General features: G+C 44.3%; 1 protein-coding gene across 3 annotated transcripts in view; it reads left to right on the top strand.

The window, feature by feature from the left end:
* Positions 1-2,365: 2,365 nt before the first annotated feature.
* The window catches only part of CD38 (CD38 molecule), a 41,095-nt gene continuing 22,627 nt past the window's right edge, over positions 2,366-20,833 (top strand). For all 3 annotated transcript variants that reach the window (XM_075128022.1, XM_048848831.2, XM_048848832.2), the window contains exons 1-2: positions 2,366-2,450; positions 8,464-8,682. In XM_075128022.1, the coding sequence (XP_074984123.1) occupies positions 2,419-2,450; positions 8,464-8,682 (251 nt within the window). In that variant the 5' untranslated portion in view covers positions 2,366-2,418. The remainder of the gene's footprint in view (positions 2,451-8,463; positions 8,683-20,833) is intronic.

The raw sequence follows: 20,833 nt of genomic DNA, 5'->3' as shown, positions 1-20,833 counted from the left end.
AGTCTTTTCTGTTGATGTACTCTGGTGCAAAAATAGAGATATGCATGCCATCTATCACTCCACTACAGTTCGGGAACTGTGCTGCTACAAATCCATCCATTACATTGCTGAAGGTTAAGGACCCTGCAAACTTGCATTATAATGGCCCCCACAGTGGATTTTCTGACTTGAAACTGATTTCTGACTGACTGGTAGCAATCTAGTGTTGCAAGTTTCCACAGTGTGATCTCCATTAACTTCTCCACTGTCAGTGTGTCACAACGCAATGGCCCCCTCAGGCAGATTGGTAACATAAATCTGTCACAAGTGCAGCTCTCATTTTGGTGTCCCTGCACTCAAGGGCTGGGGCAAGCTCAGCACACAGATCCAGGAATGGGCCTTGCGCATCCAAAAGTTCTGCAACCACTGCTCATCATCCCAAACCTGCATTACAATGTGACCTGACCAGTCAGTGCTTGTTTCTCTCCATCTGCAGCTGCTCCTTGAGTGCCAACAACAACCTTGATTGGTTCTCGCTATGTCCCACAGCGATCTCTTCTCCAAAGAATCATCATGTTCTCCACTGATTCAGTTCTTCTTGTGGCTCTGCAAATACTCCAGGATTGTGTGCTCTGTGCTTACAAGGCTCATGACACTAGTGCAGAACTGTGCATGATCCATGCTTCTGTCAGAGATGGTGGACAGCGAGGAGGGCCACACAGGTTTGTGGGATTTTGAAAAAAGGTGCAAAAATTATGGGACACAGATAACATGTGATGGAGACAGCTGAAAACTGCAAACCCCATGCTCCCAGTCACCCCACGCAACTCATTTCAACCCTGGACGTACACTGGATGATGGCAAGTTGCACAGTGGGATCTCTCTCCATGATGAGCTGCACTCTATCGATACAAGAACTCCTGGTGAGTGCATGCACTGCCGACACAAGGAGCCACATATGCATGCACACAAGTGATGTACTAACTGCGACAATTGTATGCTGTCGTAATTTGTGTTGACATAAGTTTGCAGTGTAGACACCGCCTGTATAGATAAGAGAAACAAAGGGATGGGGGAGAAGGGATATAGCAACCAAACAAGTGAACTATGTGGTGGTTGGTAAACACAATTTTCGTGTCATAAATTTTTTCATTGGTTTCTTTTTACTTTTACAGTTTGGGGTGAGGTTTTATTGGGAGGGGAGTAGCTAAATAGAGAGAAACTAGGGACAAGAGGAACTTGGCGCATGGAAGGCTGGTGACGTGAGACTGACATGGAGAGACCATGAAGGAAGGGACAGGAGTGAGTGGAAGGGAACAGGGGAAGGAAAGCAGTTGGGCACTGATGATACACCCAGTCCATGCTGCAGCTGCTCCTCCTGGCTGCGTATCTGGATGAGGCCTGGCCTCCCAGCGGTTTCTCTCTTTCTTGAGGTCACATGGAGGGGAGCAGCCACCACATGGCCTTGGTGTCCCCAGAGTGGGGCTCTCCCCTGCAGAGCTCTGGGTCCGGGATGCTCGAGGGGAGGGTAACTCTGTTTGGGTCTCAGCTCCCTGCTTCCTTGTAGCTGCTACAGTTACCTGTTTCTGTTCCAACCAGTTGAGTTTCTGGTTGGTCCCTCCCAGGAGTTTTGTTATCGGGAAGTAGATAATCTGAAAATGCAACACTCTACTCTTGTGTTTGAGTTGTTTGACCTTGCCCAATATTTTATTTATTTTTTGTTTTGTTTTGTTTAGAAAAGGGGCAGGGAATACCTAGGTATCCACAAGTTATTCTACTATCTGTGAGCCTTACAAGAAAAACCACAATTAACCCCTCTTTATTTTTTTGTCCTGCTTCCTTGAATCTGACCACAGAGTACATGTGTGCACACCTGTCTGTGTGTATGCTTTACTGGGGTTTCAGAAGGGTTTGTGGATGTTGTGTGCACCTTTGAAATGCTTTTGTGCAGTCTTGTATCAGTCTTGTTGTTATATGTAGGTAAGGTTCCATGCTTTTCCTGCCCATGAAATACTTGCCTCTCCCTGCTTGCTGATTCTGACCCACTATCTTCTCCTTATTCAGTTCCCTCCTAAAATTCCCTTCTGCCAGAGCACTCACGTCAAGAAGTGGTGAGTATGTGTGAATTAAATCAAAAGCAGAATCATCACATTCTTAAACAGAGAATCCCTTTGATCTAAGTGATACCTTCATCACCCTCTGCCACAACCCCCTTTTCTTATCCTTTAAGATTAGACTGTAAACTCTTGGGGGCAGGAGTCTTATCAGTTGTTTTGAAAAGCACCTAGCACAATGCTAAGGTACTACAGAATTAACTATTCACTGGTGAACAGGCACAACAAACAAGGGAGTTTTATGAGGAACTTCTCCAGGTGAGGGAGGAGTCAGGAGAAAATATGTGATCCTTGGGGTGAGGCTGTCTGTTTGTTGTAACTGTGTATGTCCCAGGATCCTAGAGAGAGACACAGTGGGTGAGTTAATATCTTTTATTGGACCAAATTCTGTTGGTGAAAGAGACAAGGTTTTAAGTTACACAGAATTGTATGGTATAGTGTTTTACTTCACTCACCTTGTCTTTTAACTTTATTTGCCTGTTAGTTTGTTTGTTGTGTGCTGGTTTGCTTGCTGTGTGCCTGCTTGACTGAAGATTGCTGTGTGCTCTGGTTTAGGGGCTGTGTGCTGAGCCAGGTGGTTGGCTAGGCTGAGTTTACACTAGCCAGGCTCTAGCCTGCTATCCCTTGATCCATAACCCCTTTAGGGTCCCTTGACAAGGAGGCCAGGCTAACTCTGGGAGAACAGGGGTTTAAAAATCCAGCTCCTAAGTGACCAGCAGCAGCAAACAGGGGAGTTTAGAGAGGGAGTGAGAAAGGCATTCCTTCCAGGTCCAGTTATGGAGCAGAGGGAGCCCCATGACCGAGGGGGAGAGCACTCGACTGAGTGAGCTACCAAGGTTAGGAGAGTTTGGCTGCACTGAGGGTTCAGTGGCAGGGGGAGAAGGTGGCTGAGGAACTATAACCTAATTATTGGAAGGGCACCAGAAAAGTCCCTACCAAAAACAAAAAAGAAGAGGGAGAAAGATAGCGAGAGAAAGAAAACAAAAGCAACCCCCCCCCAAAAAAATACCCCCAAACAACAACAAACCCTGCAAGAATAAAAATAATGCAGACAGTCTAGCAGCAGAGTGGGGCTATCCAGTTTGTTGCACTGAATGTAGCATGTATGATTACTGGTTTGTGGACAGGTGGAGAATGTGCGCGTATGGTACAAGCAGCTCAGTGGCTCTCAGAGACAAAATACAGGCTCCTGAGGGCAGAGTGGCTGAACTGGAGAAGCTAAGGAAGACAGAGGTACATTGAGAAGACTTTCAGGGACACAATAGAGCGGTCCCACTCCCAGTCTGACAGTTTCTGTGCTGTTAAGGAGAATGACAATCTTACAGAAGGAGAACATCAAGCTGGAGCAGAAGGAAACAGTCCCATAGTTGGGACCCTTCTTCCAGATGAGGTCATGGTATCCTCTTGCATTGAATATACCCTTGTGGGAAGGGGGACCCCAGTTATTAGGAAGACACAGATAATAGTAATGGGTGATGTGATTATTAGAAAGAAAGATAGTTGGGTTTATGATGACCAGGAGAACCCACATGGTATATTGCCTGATGGGCGTAAAGGTGGCAGATCTCATGAGACATCTAGACAGACTTATGTGCACTGCTGGAGGAGCCAGGGATTGTGATACATGTAGGTATCAATGACATAGGAAAAGGTAAGAGAGATGCCAAAGTTAGGCTGCTAGGTAAGAAATGAAAGTCCAGGAGCTCCATGGTAGCATTTTCTGAAATGCTCCCAGTTCCACATGCAGGGCCAGAAAGACAGTCAGAACTGCAGGGTCTCAATGCATGGATAAGACTACGGCATAAGAAGGAGGGTTTTAGGTTTTATTAGGAACTGGGGAATCTTTTGGGAAAGGAGGAGCCTATAGAGGAAGGATGAGCTCTACCTAAACAAATAAGGAACCAGATTGGTGGCATGTAAAATTTAAAAGATTGTGGAGGAGTTTTTAAACTAAGGGCTGGGGAAAAGCTGACAGGTGTGGAAGAGCACATGATTCAGGTGAACACATCCCTTAGGGATGAATTCATTAAAGGGGGAACTCTACATCCTAGCAAAGAGAATAGGAAAGAAGTTGGTAAAATACAGGTAGGAGCTAATGAGGAACAGTCAAACATAAGAGTGTCCCATTTAAATATAACATATGCAGGCAAACAACTGAATATTGACAAAATGTACAAATCATGCTAGATGTCTAAAAACTAAGATGGGTGAATGAGAGTGCCTACCATCAAATGAGGACATTGACATACAAGGCGTTACGGAAACTTAGTGAAAAGAGGATAATCAATAGGACATGATAATACCAGGATACAAAATATATAATAATGTCAGAGTGGGTCATTGGTGGGAGAATGACACTATATGTGAAACAAAGCAAAGTCAAAGTAAAAATCTTAAATGAATCAAACTGTGCCATAGAATCACTATGGATAGAAATTCCATATTTGAACAATAAGAGTGTAGCGGTAGGAATATACTACTGACCAGGATGTTGACAGTGATTGTGACATGCTCAGGAAGATTAGAGAGGCTACAAAAGCAGAAAGCCCAACAACAATGGGGATTTCAACTATCCTCATATTGACTGGGTACATGTCACCTCAGGAATGGATGTAGAGAGAAAATTTCTAGACATCATAAATGACTGCTTCTTGGAGCAGATTGTCTTGGGGAGAGGCAATTCTTGATTTACTCCTAAATGGTGTACATCATCACAAGAGGTAATAGCTGAACTAGTGACCATAATGTAATTAAATTGACCATCTTTGTATGGGGAAAATGCCAAAAAAACCCATCACAGTAGCATTTCACTTCAAAAAGGGGAACTACACAAAATGAGGAAGCTAGTTAAATGGAAATTAAAAGGAATAGTCACAAATTAAAATACCTGCAAGCTGCATGGGGACTATTTTAAAAAGACCATCATAGAGGTTCAAACTAAACGTGTACCCTATCAAGCTGTCCTCCAGTGGCTCAAGAGCATGGGTATCAAATTCAGGCCAGACTGTTAGGAAACAGAGCACAAACCCCAAATTGGCTGTGAGTTCTATACTTCAGTTTCTCTAGCCAGTTATTAAACTCCTCAGGCACTGGAACATCTTGAACATGGAGTCACAGACAGTCCCCTGAGGCCCTCCAATCTGTCTTGCCACCCAGGTAAGCTTGCCGTTGTGATAGATGGTTGCTTCCACCAAAGATCACAGCAATATTCAGGTTACTCCTCGTCCCAAAGGACCAGTCACTTACCCTAGGTCAATTGCACCTTAAATCTCATATCAAAGATAATGCTTGCAGTCAATCCTATAATAAACTATTTTAAGATTTATTATACAGGAAAAGGAAACGAGAGTTATTGACAAGGTTAACACAGGTGGACGTATATACACACAAATGAGTTCCAATCTAAGTTTCAAAAAGTAATAGAAGCTTCTATGACTTAAGCCTAGTGTGAACAGCACTACGTCAGCGGGAGAGCATCTCCCGCCGACATAGCTACCCCTATTCGCAGGGGCTAAAGTAATTAAGGCAATGGGAGAGCTCTCGCACATCAGCTTAGAGTGGCTACACAGAGCGCTTATAGCAGCACAGTTGCATCAGTACAGCTGCGCCACTAAGTTCTCTCGTGTAGTCATAGCCGTATAATACAAACCATTAAATGTTGCCTTACAACAGTGATTCTCAACCTGTGGTCCACAGACCCCTGGGAGTCCACGGACTATGTTTAAGGGGTCAATGAAAGACAGACTGAAAACTGACGGAACAGAATTCAACTATATATACAGACAACAGATTTCCAAAGCAGGCTGCACCTCCATTCAAAAATTTTTAGGGGTCCTCAATGAGTAAAGGTTGAGAACCACTGCCTTACAATATGGGATATAGATGTTATAAGCGAGATTAATGCATGCAACAACTTACAGGCATTTAATGAAGTCTAAACACTAAGCCCATTTTTATAATTCTAATATCTATTTTAACAATACTAAACACACAAGTGAACCAGACTGATTCCAGCTATGTGTTTGTCAATATTCACAGGAGGCACAGGCACCTTGGCCTAAGCTGGCCCTTGGTTTGCCAACATCACATACTCCAAATAAAACAAAACAGTAAGAGGACCAAACAGTGCCACCATGGCTAAACAGCAAAGTAAAAGAGGCAAGTTAGAGGCAAAAAGGCATCCTTTAAAAATTGGAAGTTAAATCCTAGTGAGGAAAATAGAAAGGAGCATACAAGTCAAGTATAATTAGGCAGGTCAAGAAACAATTTGAAGAACAATTCTCAAGAGACACAAAAACTAACAGTAATTTTTTTTTTTTAAAGTACATCAGAAGCAGGAAGCCTGATAAACAATCAGCGGGGCCACTGGACAATGGAGGTGCTAACGGAGCACTCAGTGAAGACTAGGCCATTGCGGAGAAGCTAAATGAATTCTTTGCATCAGTCTTCGCACCCCTGAGCCATTCTTTTTAGGCGACAAATATGAGGGCTAGTCTACACTGGCAACGTTAAAGCACTGCACGTGGCTTGGATGGTCTCAGCAGAGCGTGAGCTCTGGGGGAGAGCTCTCCCGGTGCTCTTAAAAAAAAAAAAGAAAAACCCCCCACCAAGCTCCACGTGGGGCTTAGCTACCAGTGCAGGTGCACCGTCTACACTGGCACTTTACGGCGCTGAAACTTGCTGCTCTCAGGAGGGTGTTTTTTCACACCCCTGAGTGAGAAAGTTGCAGTCCTGTAAAATGCCTGTGTAGACAAGCCCTGAGGCACTGTCCTGGATAGAGGTGTCAGTAGAGGAGGTTTTGGAACAAATTGATAAATTAAACCGTAGTAAGTCACCAGGACCAGATGGTCTTCACCCAAGAGTTCTGAAGGAACTCGTCCATGAAATTGCAGGACTCTAATTGTGGTTTGTAACCTATTGCTTAAATCAGCCCCTGTACCAGATGAGTGGAGGCTAGCTAATGTAACACTGAATTTAAAAAAAAGACTCCAGAGGCGATCCCGGTAATTACACCCTGCTAAATCTAACTTCATTACCATGCAGTTTGATCAAAACTACTGTAAAGAACAGAATTATCAGACACACAAATAAACATGATCTGTTGGGGTAGAGTCACCATGGCTTTGTAAAGGGATATCATGCCTCACCAATCTATTAGAATTCTTTGAGGGGTCAACAAGCATGTGGACCAGGGTGACCAGTCAATGTAATGTACTTGGACTTGCAGAAAGCAAAACAGCAGATGAAATTCAATGTGGACAGGGGAAAAGTAATGCACATTGGAAAAGATAATCCCAACTATACGTACAAAATGATGGGGTCTAAATTAGCTGTTACCACTCGAGAAAAAAAAATATCTTGGAGTCAACATGGATAGTTCTCCGAAAACATATGCTCAATGTTTAGTGGCAGTCAAAACAAAACAAAAAAACCTAACAGAATGTTAGGGACCATTAGGAAAAGGATAGATATGAAAATAGAAACTATCATGATTCCACTATATAAGTCCATAACACACCTACACTTTGAATACCACGTGCCGTTCTGGTTGCCCCATTTCAAAAAATGCAATCACATTTTAGTGTACTTGTTTTAAAAAAAAATCTTGCATTGATGATTTTTAAAAAATTTTAGCCTTTGAATAGGGAACTGTGAATAAGAAACCAATTTCAACCTTAGAGAGAACAGTTTGCACCCTATCAGCTTTTCTAGCATAGTCATAGCACTTCACAATTAACAGGGTTCTGCTTCAGAGAGGATTAAAACACTAAAGAGCAACAAAAGTATCTGTAATCACTTTGTAGTAGCTAGAATAAAAGTTACAAGACTGGCAAATTCTCCCGCTTCAAGGCACAAAATAATTTCCACTTTTTTTTGCTCAGTCTGCCCACAGTACTGCATGTATGGTGGGGAGCTGGGAGGTTATAGAAAGGGGATGGGCGGGAGATAGTAGCCTGTCCCTGATGCTTCAGAGGAAGGCTATCAGAGGCGGGTCTTTCACACTATGCAACCCATTAATCTATTTAGGCAAGGAAACTCATGTGATACTATCCTATCACTGCAACACCCTTTAATTTCACAGATGCTGCTAATAAGATTGCAAATGTGCATAAACCGTCCCACTGCTTTGTGTAAATTTTGTGCTCCACTCTGAATCAATAGGGCTGTTCCTTTTTCTCTGTGGTATTTCAACCCAGCAAGCAGCAGGTCACAGTTAATTTCCAAATCAGTCAGTGTGTGAAGGCAGAGTGTGGGGGCAGGGCGGGGAGTGCTGTTTGGCACATAAAAAAAAGCTACTTTTCTGTCGTGACCAAGAGAGCAGTTGCTGCTGCTGTTCACTAACTTTATCTACGATGCCCTTCCAAACCAGGTCCTCCAGGACGCGGCAGAGTACCGTCCTTTTAGTGGGCATCATGGTCCTGATACTGACAATTGTTGCTGTGATGGCAGCTGTGCTGCTGGCAAATGGAACGAAAGAGACTAGCATGCAGCTGCTACAGTGGAAAGGCAGAGGGACCACTAAAAATCTGCAAGAAGTCATCCTTGGGAGGTGTTATAACTACATCACAACAGTGAACCCGGAGCTGAGGTGAGTAATAATTATGGTCATGCATAATATAGTGTAACGGCAAAGAGCCTGGCACTAAGTCAACTGAAACAATATCCCGTGTTATCAGCTGAACAAGGAAAACAGGAATTAGAACTTCTTATAAGTATTTTGGAGCAAAACATATAAAGTCAGATTTAAAATTGGCCACAACATTTTTGGGAGAGGATTGAGGGTGCGCAAAACAGCACAGCAAATGAGAGTGTGAAACAACTGTAATTTGGGACCAAATTCTGCCCACACATATAAATGTGCAACTCCTTCAGAAACTTCACAGAACTAAACATCTAAACTCTGGGCCAGAGTCTAGTAAGTTTTAATATGTGGATGTGACCGCAGTGAAGTTTAACTGCAATCTGTGAAGAACTATGTACCCTATAACATTTAACCCATATAACCAAATATGTGAGTGTATATGAAAGAGACAGTAGGAGGCTGGGAAGTCATTTTTAAGACAGGTATTGCTATTCAGCTACTTTTTTCCTTCTGGGAATGAGAAGAACATTGAGAAATTCCTTTAAAATATGCAAAACATATGATGTGGTAATGTGGGTCAGAGGACTTGCCCAGATTCACTGTAAGCACATGGGGCTTTCAGGCTTGTGTAAAAAGATTGATTGCAGCTGGTCATAGGATTAGTGCAGGGGATGCGCTGCAAAATCTTCTGTACACATTTACTGAACTCCATTAGTGTGCTTGGTGCTGTACATTATACAGATGATGAAACAGTTCCTACCCTAAGGAGCTTAGGATTTGAATGAAGGGAAAGGTTACTTAAAGCATGTTGGAGAGAGGGCATTTCAAGTGTAAAGGCTTGCACTGAAGGGGCACAGGCAAATGTGGGAGAAGATATAGAAGTGGCATTTAGAGAAGCAGCTGGGAACAGCTCTTGCAGCAGAAGGGGGAACATGAAAGAAGGATATGAAAGCAGAGACTGTAGTCCAGGACAGAGCTGTGCAGAGTCTTAAAGGGGAGGACGACGCAACTTCTCTTCCTCCATGGAGACAGAGGTTGAAAACCCAGAGATTCCTTGTTGGAGAGGGAGTCTGGCAAGGGAAGCATCATCCTGCCTTTTCCCAGGCCCTGTAAAATACCCCACCCCCCGGAATTCAACATGGATTGGTCACTGTATTGTGGGAGGGAGCAGGGCTGAGGCAGGACAGTCTCTCTACACAGTACAATTCCACCCTTACACCCACAGAGTCAACATTTTCCCATGGAAGTGCTGTCATGTTTAACTTATGTGCCTGCCCCTGCTCCATAATGGTACGAACATAATTTAAACCTAGCAAAATATTAACTAGTTTCCTGCTAGATTGCAGCAATCAACAAATCTTGCCTTCTGCTGTCCAGTGCTGAGACTACTGTATAAACAATCTAAAATCTGCAATATTTGAAGGGAAACTGTCATGATAAAAAGCCTTGACCCTGATCTCGTGAAAATTTAAGCATAAGCTTAATTTTAAGCATGTGAGTAGTATCACTGAAGTCAACGAAGCTATTCAGATGTGTAAAATTAAGCCAAGTGTTTGCAGGATCAGGACATCCTAGTGAAAAAAGGAAAGAAAAAAAGCTTCCTTGCCAATGTTACTAAAAACATATTCAATTATTTACTGAAATAACTTTTAAAACCTAACAGTCTTTTCAATTGGTATATTACTTACTTACTTTTTAATAAGGGCACTGAAAGTGTACAGTCAGGGCATGTCTGCACTGGCAGACTTACAGCGCCACTCAGAGGGTGCTGAAGGAAAACCGCTGTTGTGTGTTAACACTGTGAGGCCCTGTCTACACTTGCAAGTTTCTGTGCAGTAAAGCAGCTTTCTGTGTTGTAACTCCGGAGGTGTACACACTGCCAAGCCACTTAGTGCGCAAAAACTGCCCAGCTGTAGTGATTTAAAAAAGCCACCCCAATGAAATACGTACAGCTTTCTGTGCCGGGGCTACAGTGCTGCGGTGCCCGTATATACACCCTGGTCGATTACAGTGCTATGATTGGCCTCCAGGAGGTGTCCCACAATGCCTGTTCTTGCCTCTCTAGTCATCGGTTTGAACTCTACTGCCCTGCCCTCAGGTGACCAACTCTCATCCCTACCCTGTAAATTCCTTTGGAATTTTGCAAGTCCCTTTCCTGTTTGCTCGGTGATGCGTGCAGTGGTCTCAGCACATCTTTCCAGGTGGCCATGCCTGCTCCACGCACCAGGCGATCCCCCGCTTGGAACAGTGCCGAGCTGCTGGACCTTATTAACATTTGGGGAGAGGAGGCTGTCCAGTCCCAGCTGCGCTCCAGCTGTAGGAATTATGATACCTACAGACAGATTTCACGATGCATGACAGAAAGGGGCCATGACCGGGACACATTGCAATGTAGGGTCAAAGTGAGGAAGCTGCGGAACGCCTACCACAAAGTGCAGGAGGCAAACCGCTGCTCCAGTGCTGCGCCCACGAGCTGCCGGTTCTACAAAGAGCTGGACACGATACTTGGCTGAGACCCCACCTCCACTGTGAAGGCCCCTGTGGATACGTCATTGGCTTGCGTGCCAGTTGAGAGTGGACTGAGCCTGGAGGAGGAAATCTTGGACGAGGAGGGGAAGGGGGACCCAGAGGCAGAAGATGGCTCGGAGGCCAGAGATGCATGCAGTCAGGAGCTCTTTTCTACCCCAGAGGAGCCTAACCAGTTACAACTGTTGAAGATTGGCGAGGTGCAAACAGAAGAGGCCTCTGGTATGTGGATCTGATCTTCAGAATTGCTGAAGTGAATTGTTGGGGGCAGGAGGATTGCAGAAATAAGGCTGGTCTCCCACCGCATGCTTAGTCTGAGCGGTGGAACAGGCTGTTGGTTGACTCCCTCACTTCACGGGAACCTCCCTCAGAGATCTCCAGGAAACTCTTGTGGAGATACTGGGCAATCTGCTGCCACAGGTTCTTCAGCAGAGCTGCTTTGTTTCTTGCCCCATTAACAGAAACTTTCCCATGCCACTCTGCTGTCATGGAGGCGGGGGGAGGGAGAGAAGAACGGCCAGAGTGGAAGCCACAGTCTTGGAGAAGACCCTCCTTGATGACCCTCCCTTGATTCCCTGCTCATCCTCGGCAGCGAGATACCTTCAATAAAGATCACATCCTGTGGAAAGTGTGGGGACAGGAATGATTAGCAGGCCCCCCCTACAGTGCTGGCTCTCCGCAAGAGCCACATGCCCAGTGTACAGCAGGGTCTGGTAAGAATGATTTACCCTGCCCCTGTGGCTACTTACCATTTTGGAGGTCTTGTGGCTCATGTGTGATTGCCTGGGGTCAGCCAGTTAGTGACAGGTGTGTGAGTACTGGCTGTGTTTTCAAGCACCGAATCAGTGTTCTCTGTGTTGCAAACAATAATGCTTCTGTAAAATGTTGCATTTAAACTTTACAGAGATGACCTTGGGAGCCCATCCTCCCTCTTAGTTATCAGAAGCTGAATGGCTGCACAGAATTAGAAAGCGGCCAAGAAGAACTAAAGAGGACTTTCTGCCTCATGTTATGATGTACTCTGCTGCTGAGAAACAGGAACTGAAGGAGTGGCGGGACAGCGAGAAGTGGGACCGAAAGGAGAATGCGGCATGCCAGAGTGAAGCCATGGAGCAGCTCTTAAACGTTATGGAGCGCCAAGCAGACACGCTCCAGGTGATACAAGCTCTTCAAACTGAGGAACTCCATGCCCGCCGTCTTCTCCAAACTGTTGCAAAACTCTTTCCCATGCCCCCCATAGACACCGCCAACACACTCTTATCAACCTCCTGGCTCCAGTCTCTACCCGCGGCATTCCACTCCTCCCTGCCTCACAGTCCAGCACTGTGGACTCCCACTACCTACTGCATTCAACACCCATCCCTCTGCAGTTTGGCCCTGCTGAAGCACAAGCACCTGCTGCATTGTACTCCAGAGAAGAAGGTTGGAGACAATCCCTGGACATAAACAAAAAAATACATCAGCAGGGAGGCGGATGGGGGAAGGGAAGGTCCCAAGAGGAGGAGGGGTTCTGGGACGGCTAAAGATTTGTGTGACTCTCCCCTCCGGTTGTTGTTTTTTAATAAAAGAATTGTGTTGGTTTGAAAGCAAATCTTTATTCCATTAATTGAAAGCAAAAAGAGCCCTGCAAAGCAACGTACAATTATTGCATCATGTGCACCAATCACCTCCTAGCATTACAAGGACTGCAATCCTGAGCACAGCAACAAATATTAGGGGCTTTCAGCTTCAAATTGCTGCATCAAGGCATCCTTGATCCTTAAGGCCCTGCGCTGTGCCCCTCTAATAGCCCTGGTCTCTGGCTGTTCAAACTCAGCCTCCAGGCACTGAGCCTCTGTGGTCCAGCCCTGAATGAAGCTTTCACCCTTCCCTTCACAAATATTATGGAGCGTACAGCACGTGGATATCAGCCTAGGAATGTGGTCATCGGCCAGGTCCAGCGTCCCATATAGGCAGTGCCAGCAGGCCTTTAAAATGGCCAAAAAGCACATTCAGCAGTTGTTTTTCACTTGCTCAGTCTGTTGTTAAACAGCTACTTGTTGCTCTCAAGTTGCTCCGTGTATGGCTTCGCAAGCCAATGCATTAAGGGGTAGGCGGGGTCTCCCAGGATCACAATGGGTATTTTGACTTCCCCTACGGTCATCTTCTGGTCTAGGAAGAAAGTCGCTGCTTGCAGCTTCTTGAAGATGCATGCATCATGCACTTTTCCAGAACAGCCTGCGTTAATGTTTGTGAAATGCCCATGGTGAGCCACAAGCACCTGGAGAACCATTGAGAAATACCCCTTGTGATTAATGTACTCTGTGGCTAGGTGGTCTGGGGCCAGAATTGGAATATACGTGCCATCTATCACTCCTCTGCAGTTAGGGAAGCCCATTTGGGCAAAGCCATCCACAAGGTCGTGACTCTGGGCAACGTGCGTGGTCTTTCAGAGCAGGATGCGATTAATGGCCCTGCACACTTCCATCAACACTAGTCCAACCATCAACTTTCCCCACTCAGAACTGGTTAGCGACCGATCGGTAGCAGTCTGGAGTAGCCTGCTTCCACAGTGCAATCACCACGTGCTTCTCCAATGACAGGGCAGCTCTCATTCTCGTGTCCTTGCACTGCAGGGCTGGGGCGAGCTTATCACACAGTCCCATGAATGTGGTTTTCCACATCTGAAAATTCTGCAGCCTCTGCTCGTCATCCCAGACGTGCAGGACGACGTGATCCCACCACTCAGTGCTTGTTTCCCGAGCCCAAAAGTCGCGTTCCACCGCGGTCAGCACCTCCGTGAATGTCACAAGCAATCTCGTGTCATAGCTGCTACGCAAGGCGAGATCAAGGTCGCACTCCTCTTGCCTTTGTAGTTTAAGGAATAACTCCACTGCCACTCGTGACGTGTTGGTCAGAGCGAACAGCATACTGGTCAGCAGTTTGGGATCCATTCCTGCAGCCCAAAGAGGCAGGGCACACAGTACACAAACGGTTGAAAGATGGCGCCAAATGCGGACGGAAGCACAGGGATTGCTGGGATGTGAAGCAGTGCATCCTGGGTCATTGGGACAGGATCCAGGATGCACCGCAACCCCCTCTGCCTTCCCTTGTCTTAGCAGCAGAAGAGAAAGAGGTGCTCTGTGGGATAGCTACTGTCATAAATATAAAGGGAAGGGTAAACCCCTTTGAAATCCCTCCTGGCCAGGGGAAAGCTCCTCTCACCTGTAAAGGGTTAAGAAGCTAAAGGTAACCTCGCTGGCACCTGACCAAAATGACCAATGAGGAGACAAGATACTTTCAAAAGCTGGGAGGAGGGAGAGAAACAAAGGGTCTGTGTGGCTGTCTATATGCTGGTCTTTGTCGGGGATAGACCAGAAATGGAGTCTTAGAACTTTTAGTAAGTAATCTAGCTAGGTATGTGTTAGATTATGATTTCTTTAAATGGCTGAGAAAAGGATTGTGCTGAATAGAATAACTATTTCTGTCTGTGTATCTTTTTTGTAACTTAAGGTTTTGCCTAGAGGGGTTCTCTATGTTTTTTAATCTAATTACCCTGTAAGATATCTACCATCCTGATTTTACAGGGGGGATTTCTTTATTTCTATTTACTTCTATTTTTATTAAAAGTCTTCTTGTAAGAAAACTGAATGCTTTTTCATTGTTCTCAGATCCAAGGGTTTGGGTCTGTGGTCACCTATGCAAATTGGTGAGGCTTTTTATCCAACATTTCCCAGGAAAGGGGGGGTGCAAGTGTTGGGAGGATTGTTCATTGTTCTTAAGATCCAAGGGTCTGGGTCTGTAGTCACCTAGGCAAATTGGTGAGGCTTTTTACCAAACCTTGTCCAGGAAGTGGGGTGCAAGGTTTTGGGAAGTATTTTGGGGGGAAGGACGCATCCAAACAGCTCTTCCCCAGTAACCAGTATTAGTTTGGTGGTGGTAGCGGCCAGTCCAAGGACAACGGGTGGAATATTTTGTACCTTGGGGAAATTTTGACCTAAGCTGGTAAAGATAAGCTTAGGAGGTTTTTCATGCAGGTCCCCACATCTGTACCCTAGAGTTCAGAGTGGGGGAGGAACCTTGACAGCTACCTAGAGTACACTGCTCCGAATACTGCTGCAAGTGTGAACCCACTATTGTGCAGGCAGTTGAACACATAACAGTGGTTTCCCTTCAGTGCTCTCTGAGCTGCGCTGTAGCTGCTGGCGCTTTAACTTTGCCAGTGTAGACGTGCCCTAAGTGATATAAGCCTCCTTGTATATTCAGTGATGAAAAGTATTGTCTGGCCACTCTTTATATCCATTTGTACAGTCCCTAGCACAAGGACATCCCACTCTTGACTGAGGCTTTTAGGCGCTACATTCATACACATATGGAATGAACTCTCAAATAAACCGTTGTGTGCACGTACCCATTTTTCTGATAGTGTCAATGAAGATAAGAAAAGTTCTCTAGAGTGTTTTCTTTTGACTTCCATATAACATTCCATACACATAATACAGCTTAATTGTCCCTTCTGTACTTCTCCTTCGGATCCCTCACTTCTCCCACAAGGTGGCAGTGTTCACCTTAAATTCAGCTCTAATGTCTGTAAACCTTTAAAATAGAGAATAGAAAAACTAAAACACATCTACACTGTGGCTGGGTTTTGAGACTGCCCCAGAGTGATGAGACAGAGCAGGTTCTGAAGGGTGAAGGTGTGGTGAAAGAAAATAAAAAGTTTAACAGTGCATAGAAAAAAAAGCAACAGTTAGTGTGCAGGCTAGAGAGTGCTCCAAAGTAAGATGTAAAGACGAATGGTACTTTAAAAATGCATTTTATAGTTTCTGAGCATCTCATACCCAGACACCAACTCATCAGGCCAAAGTTTAAAAAGAACACAAATCTGGTATAAAAGTCCACTATTAACCCACAACCACAGCAGTACAAGCACCTAAAGCAGGGTGAGTCTCCAGCCAGTAGAAGCAGAAGCAGCCAAAAGCAGGGACTGCTGCACTGGGGAGCCGGGGTAAATTGGGGCCCAGCTAGGGCCACCTCTCCCCCAGCATTCTCCTGGACCCAGAACTGTGTAAGGGAACCCCTCGCACACTCTAGGGGCACTGGGATTGAGGTGGTGCCTCCCCTCCCTCTCTCCTGTGGCCTTGGGGGAAAGCTGCAGAGAGGAGCCAGCCAGAGACTCCAGCACAAAGGAGGTGTCTCTGGGCATTCAGAAAATTTTCTACAGTTTTGACTGGACTTTCTCTGCCTTGTGCTGATTGGCTGTTTGCTCTGACCCTCCCCGCCCCTCCACTCCCTCACGTTATCTTCATCTCACCTTCAGTCCCCACCTGCCCCCTTACCCTCTTCTCCTCTGCTCTGTCCCCCGGACTCCCTTCCCTTCAGCTGATCCTCTCCTAAATACCCCTCCTCATAAAAAAATTACTGTGGTACTAACATGTTTGCTGCCATCAGATTGTTCCCTCTGCTTGTGGGTTACCTCCATTCTTCTACCATGTGCCTGTCCTGTCTATTTAGATTGTAAGCCCTTCAGGGCATGAACCATCTTCTACTCTGTTTGTATGGGTTTCAGAGTTGTAGCCATGTTAGTCTGTATCAACAAAAACAATGGGGAGTCCTTATGGCACCTTCGAGATGAACACATTTATTTGGGCATAAGCTTTCGAAGGCTAGAACCCACTTCATCAGATGCATAGAGTGGAAAGTATAGTAGCAGGTATGTGCTGTGTATTTATACCTGCTACTGTACTTTCCACTCTATGCATCTGATGAAGTGGGTTCTAGCCCATGAAAGCTTATGCCCAAATAAATTTATTAGTCTCTAAGGTGCCACTAGTACTCCTCGTTGTTTCTGTTTGTACGGTGCCTCGCACAATGGGGCCCATTCTTGGATAGCCCTTCAGGATTACCATAACAAATAATAATAATTAATAGAAGGTTGACAAACTGAGCCCCTGGACCAGATGGGGTCCATGTGATGTGGAAATCCTAGCTCATGATGGCTTAAGACCTTTTAGGGTACAATCTTTCCTTAAAAAAATTATATAATTTTATATATATATGGTTCTCGCTCTTCTGGCTGTGCAAATAACTCTGACAGTAAACTAAAGTTCTTAGAGAGGTGTGAACTGCTCCCATTCATCAAAATCATGATTTATTCTGAAGCCTAATGATGGCTCTTTATGAGCCAGATTTCCAAATAACGAAGATGCACAACTGCATTTCTAATTTTGGTGACCAATGACAGTGGTTGAGAAGGCAAGTTGGATAAATGCATGCACAAAGGACCAGATAAACAAAGAGCATAAATGAGTGCCCCTAAAAGCATCAAGCCTTATTTTCCCTCCTTCCTCCTCGCCCCCAAAGTGATACCAAATGCAACAGCAGCTCTACTAACTGAAGGCCAGATCCTCTACAATGGCCCTTCACCAGCTTAAACCACATGAGGATCTGGCCCTGAAAGTTTACTAACTACAAATGGTCCATATTCTACCTTTGACATGTGGGTAAACCACCCACTCACAGTGGGTATTCTTTATGGCTGCTACTTTGTAGCTCTCTCCCAGGGACCACAATTAAAATAAAATTTGGCCTTTTGCTATCAATGAGTATGACAAAGGAAAGAAGTTGTTAGCCTTGCTGGAAGTCTCTGCTGAGCAGTCCAAAGTCACAGGCCCCCCAGTTAAGAAGGTCCTTATGCTATGTTGAGTCACTGCAGCCACCCCATCAGAGGGGAGTGAATTCCTCATAATGAAACCAGACATGCTGGGCACAGGAGCACTTTCACTGTTTGTTGTGAATTTAAACTCTGTTCCATTGCCACAACATTTTCACAGTGTGATCAGCAAAACCGCGGGTCAGCAGGAGGGGAGGATGCTCTCTACCTCACAGGGGCTCTCAGCACCTGATAGCACGATGCCCTAAAAATGCATTTTCGAAAGCTGCATTTAAAACTGCATACTTTTCATGAAGCAAATGAAACCCTAAAAGGCCAAATTCATCCTTGGTGTAACTACTTTTAAAATCAATTTAATTACACTAGGGATGAATTTGGTTCTGTATGTTCAGTTTAAGTGAAAAAAATACCAAGAACTATATTAATCATAAGCCTCCAGACCACCACCTCCTAAAATTGCTCTTGCTTTTCTTCAAATGAAGAGATACCCTTTCAAGGTTAGCCAGTTCAATCAGACTCCCATACAGATCTGCAATATACAATATTCCAGAGGCTTTCCATTTTTCTAAAGTGCGTATAACATCTGGCCACTAAAATAGCTCCTACTTGAAATGTTCTTGGCTCTAATTTAGATATGGCATATTAATAAAATCTTCTTTTAAAAATGTGGATGACTAGAAATATCCAAATTCATGACCAAATATAAGCTAATGCTTTCCCCCAAATTGCACAGACATAAGGACAATCTGAAAATATACTTACAGTACCTACTCCATTTAATCAGACAGTTACCAATTTCTAGCTAGCTCTTGTTTGATGTTGTATTCTGTACAGGTTTCAGAGGAACAGCCGTGTTAGTCTGTATTCGCAAAAAGAAAAGGAGTACTTGTGGCACCTTAGAGACTAACCAATTTATTTGAGCATGAGCTTTCGTGAGCTACAGCTCACTTCATCAAAAGTGAGCTGTAGCTCACGAAAGCTCATGCTCAAATAAATTGGTTAGTCTCTAAGGTGCCACAAGTACTCCTTTTCTTTTTGCGTATTCTGTACAGTAAGTCAAAGAGCCCAATTCTACAACCTTTAAGAGTGAGAGACAGGCCTGCAGAATCAGGACTCAAGTTTTAAGTCTTTAGTAGATTTTACAGTTTTCTTTTTGTGCATGTTATCACCATTTCATCTATATCGTGTTCCAAGTTTCTAGTTCTATCTTCTCTAATTTTAGTCAATGAGCACCTCACACTAGATAGCAGTTACCTTCTGTGCGGTACAAAGCAAGGCTTCAGAACGCCTATGTAGTTCAGAACTTCAAGGTCAATAGCAGGACTCCTAGGAATTCTAGATATTCTAGGAGTTGGGGCTTATCTAGATTATCTTTGAAAAATTTGATTTTTAACTACATGATTTGTATATGCCAACTATAAATACAATCCCATGTAATATACAGTTTTGTTTTTTAACAAGGATTTGAGGTAGAATCTGTGTTCCACAAGAGAGTTGATTCAAAGTAAGATAGTCCTTCTCAGAGCAAACCAATGAAATAATTTTGTTGCTCAGTTTTATAGACTGAGTTATCCTTTTATAGACTGAAACATATTTTATAGCCAGCTGGATCTATTTGCATGTTGAGGGTCTGGGTTTTTCTTTTTTTTAAAATACTGTATTGACATGATCTTGTTTCTAAAATACCCATTCTGGTGTCTCATTTTTATTTGCCACCCAATAGAGTGGCTGCTTCATAGTAAAAGAAGCAGGAACGTTCCACAGATGTGGACATGTAAATCCTACCTCTTCAATGATTTTAAATATTTACAGTTCAATTATCATTACTACTTATTATTTGTATTGTTGTAGGGTCCCTGTCATGGACCAGGACTCCATTGTGCTGGGCACTGTACAACACAGAATGAAGAGACAGTCACTGCCCCAAAGAGTTTACAGTTTAAGTTCTGCCTCCTTTCCACCTGATCCCAAATACGCACAGTTCTGCCGGATGTTAGTGGGATTTGCACAAACACAGCTGCAGGCAGAACTTGACTTTAGTCTTTTAAAATATTAGAAAACCAAATCATCCTGATGGCTGTTGCTTCATCTCTCTAATAATTGTGATCACAGCCACAGTCTGGTAGCAGGAATGCGCTGGATTGAATCTATTGTTAACTCCCCATTTTGGAAATAAAAATCAGGTTTTCATCTTAATCAGTGAGAGACCCTCCACAACTTTGTTCTCCTGGTCATTTTCATTGTGCAATCACAAACATTTGTTTTTGAACTCAGCCATAATGTTAATCGGATTTCAAGGATGGCAGGTTACTTCACTGTATGATATATAAGGGATTTGAGGCATAGCTTTAAAAAATAAGGACCCCTTAGAAGGACAAAGATTTCCCAAGTTAGAAATAGTAAGCCATCTACATGATCTTTTCCATGTAACAATATTTTAATCCTATCCCCACAAGTCTCTTTCATGAAACAGTTGACACCTGCAGTAAAAAGGGTCCACATGCCCATTATGTAATGTTACCCTTTAAACGGTATGGGCTGATTCAACATGATCATGGTGTAATGTTACTTCATGATGGGATGCTAAATTGCTACCATACTGGGCCACACTGCTAGAATGCCTTCAACCTGGTGGGTGTGACCCTGCCACTTTCAGGCTGACAATCTGGTTGACCACAGTGGTATAGACACTGTCTCTACTTCTATGGCAGAGTTCCAAAGCACTGGTCCACTCCTCAGCTGAAAGGCTCATCCCCTCTCCTCCTGAACTATTGCACTTAGATCAGCTGGCATCATATGTCTGCGAGCTGTAGCACGTCATCTATCTTCTAGAAAGCTAAGGTACTTATATGACCCTCATTCCCATAGTAATCTTTGATGTATTTATCCTGGGATGTAGTGCGGTGCTATTATCCCCATTTTACAGATGAACTGAGGCACAGAGAGGCTAAAGTGATATGGCCAAGATCATACAATAAG

This window comes from Caretta caretta, chromosome 4, assembly GCF_965140235.1.
Source record: "Caretta caretta isolate rCarCar2 chromosome 4, rCarCar1.hap1, whole genome shotgun sequence".
Taxonomy (NCBI): domain Eukaryota; kingdom Metazoa; phylum Chordata; order Testudines; family Cheloniidae; genus Caretta; species Caretta caretta.
The sequence above is the reverse complement of the archived record's forward strand: the minus strand, read 5'-3'. Positions and strand labels throughout refer to the sequence as shown.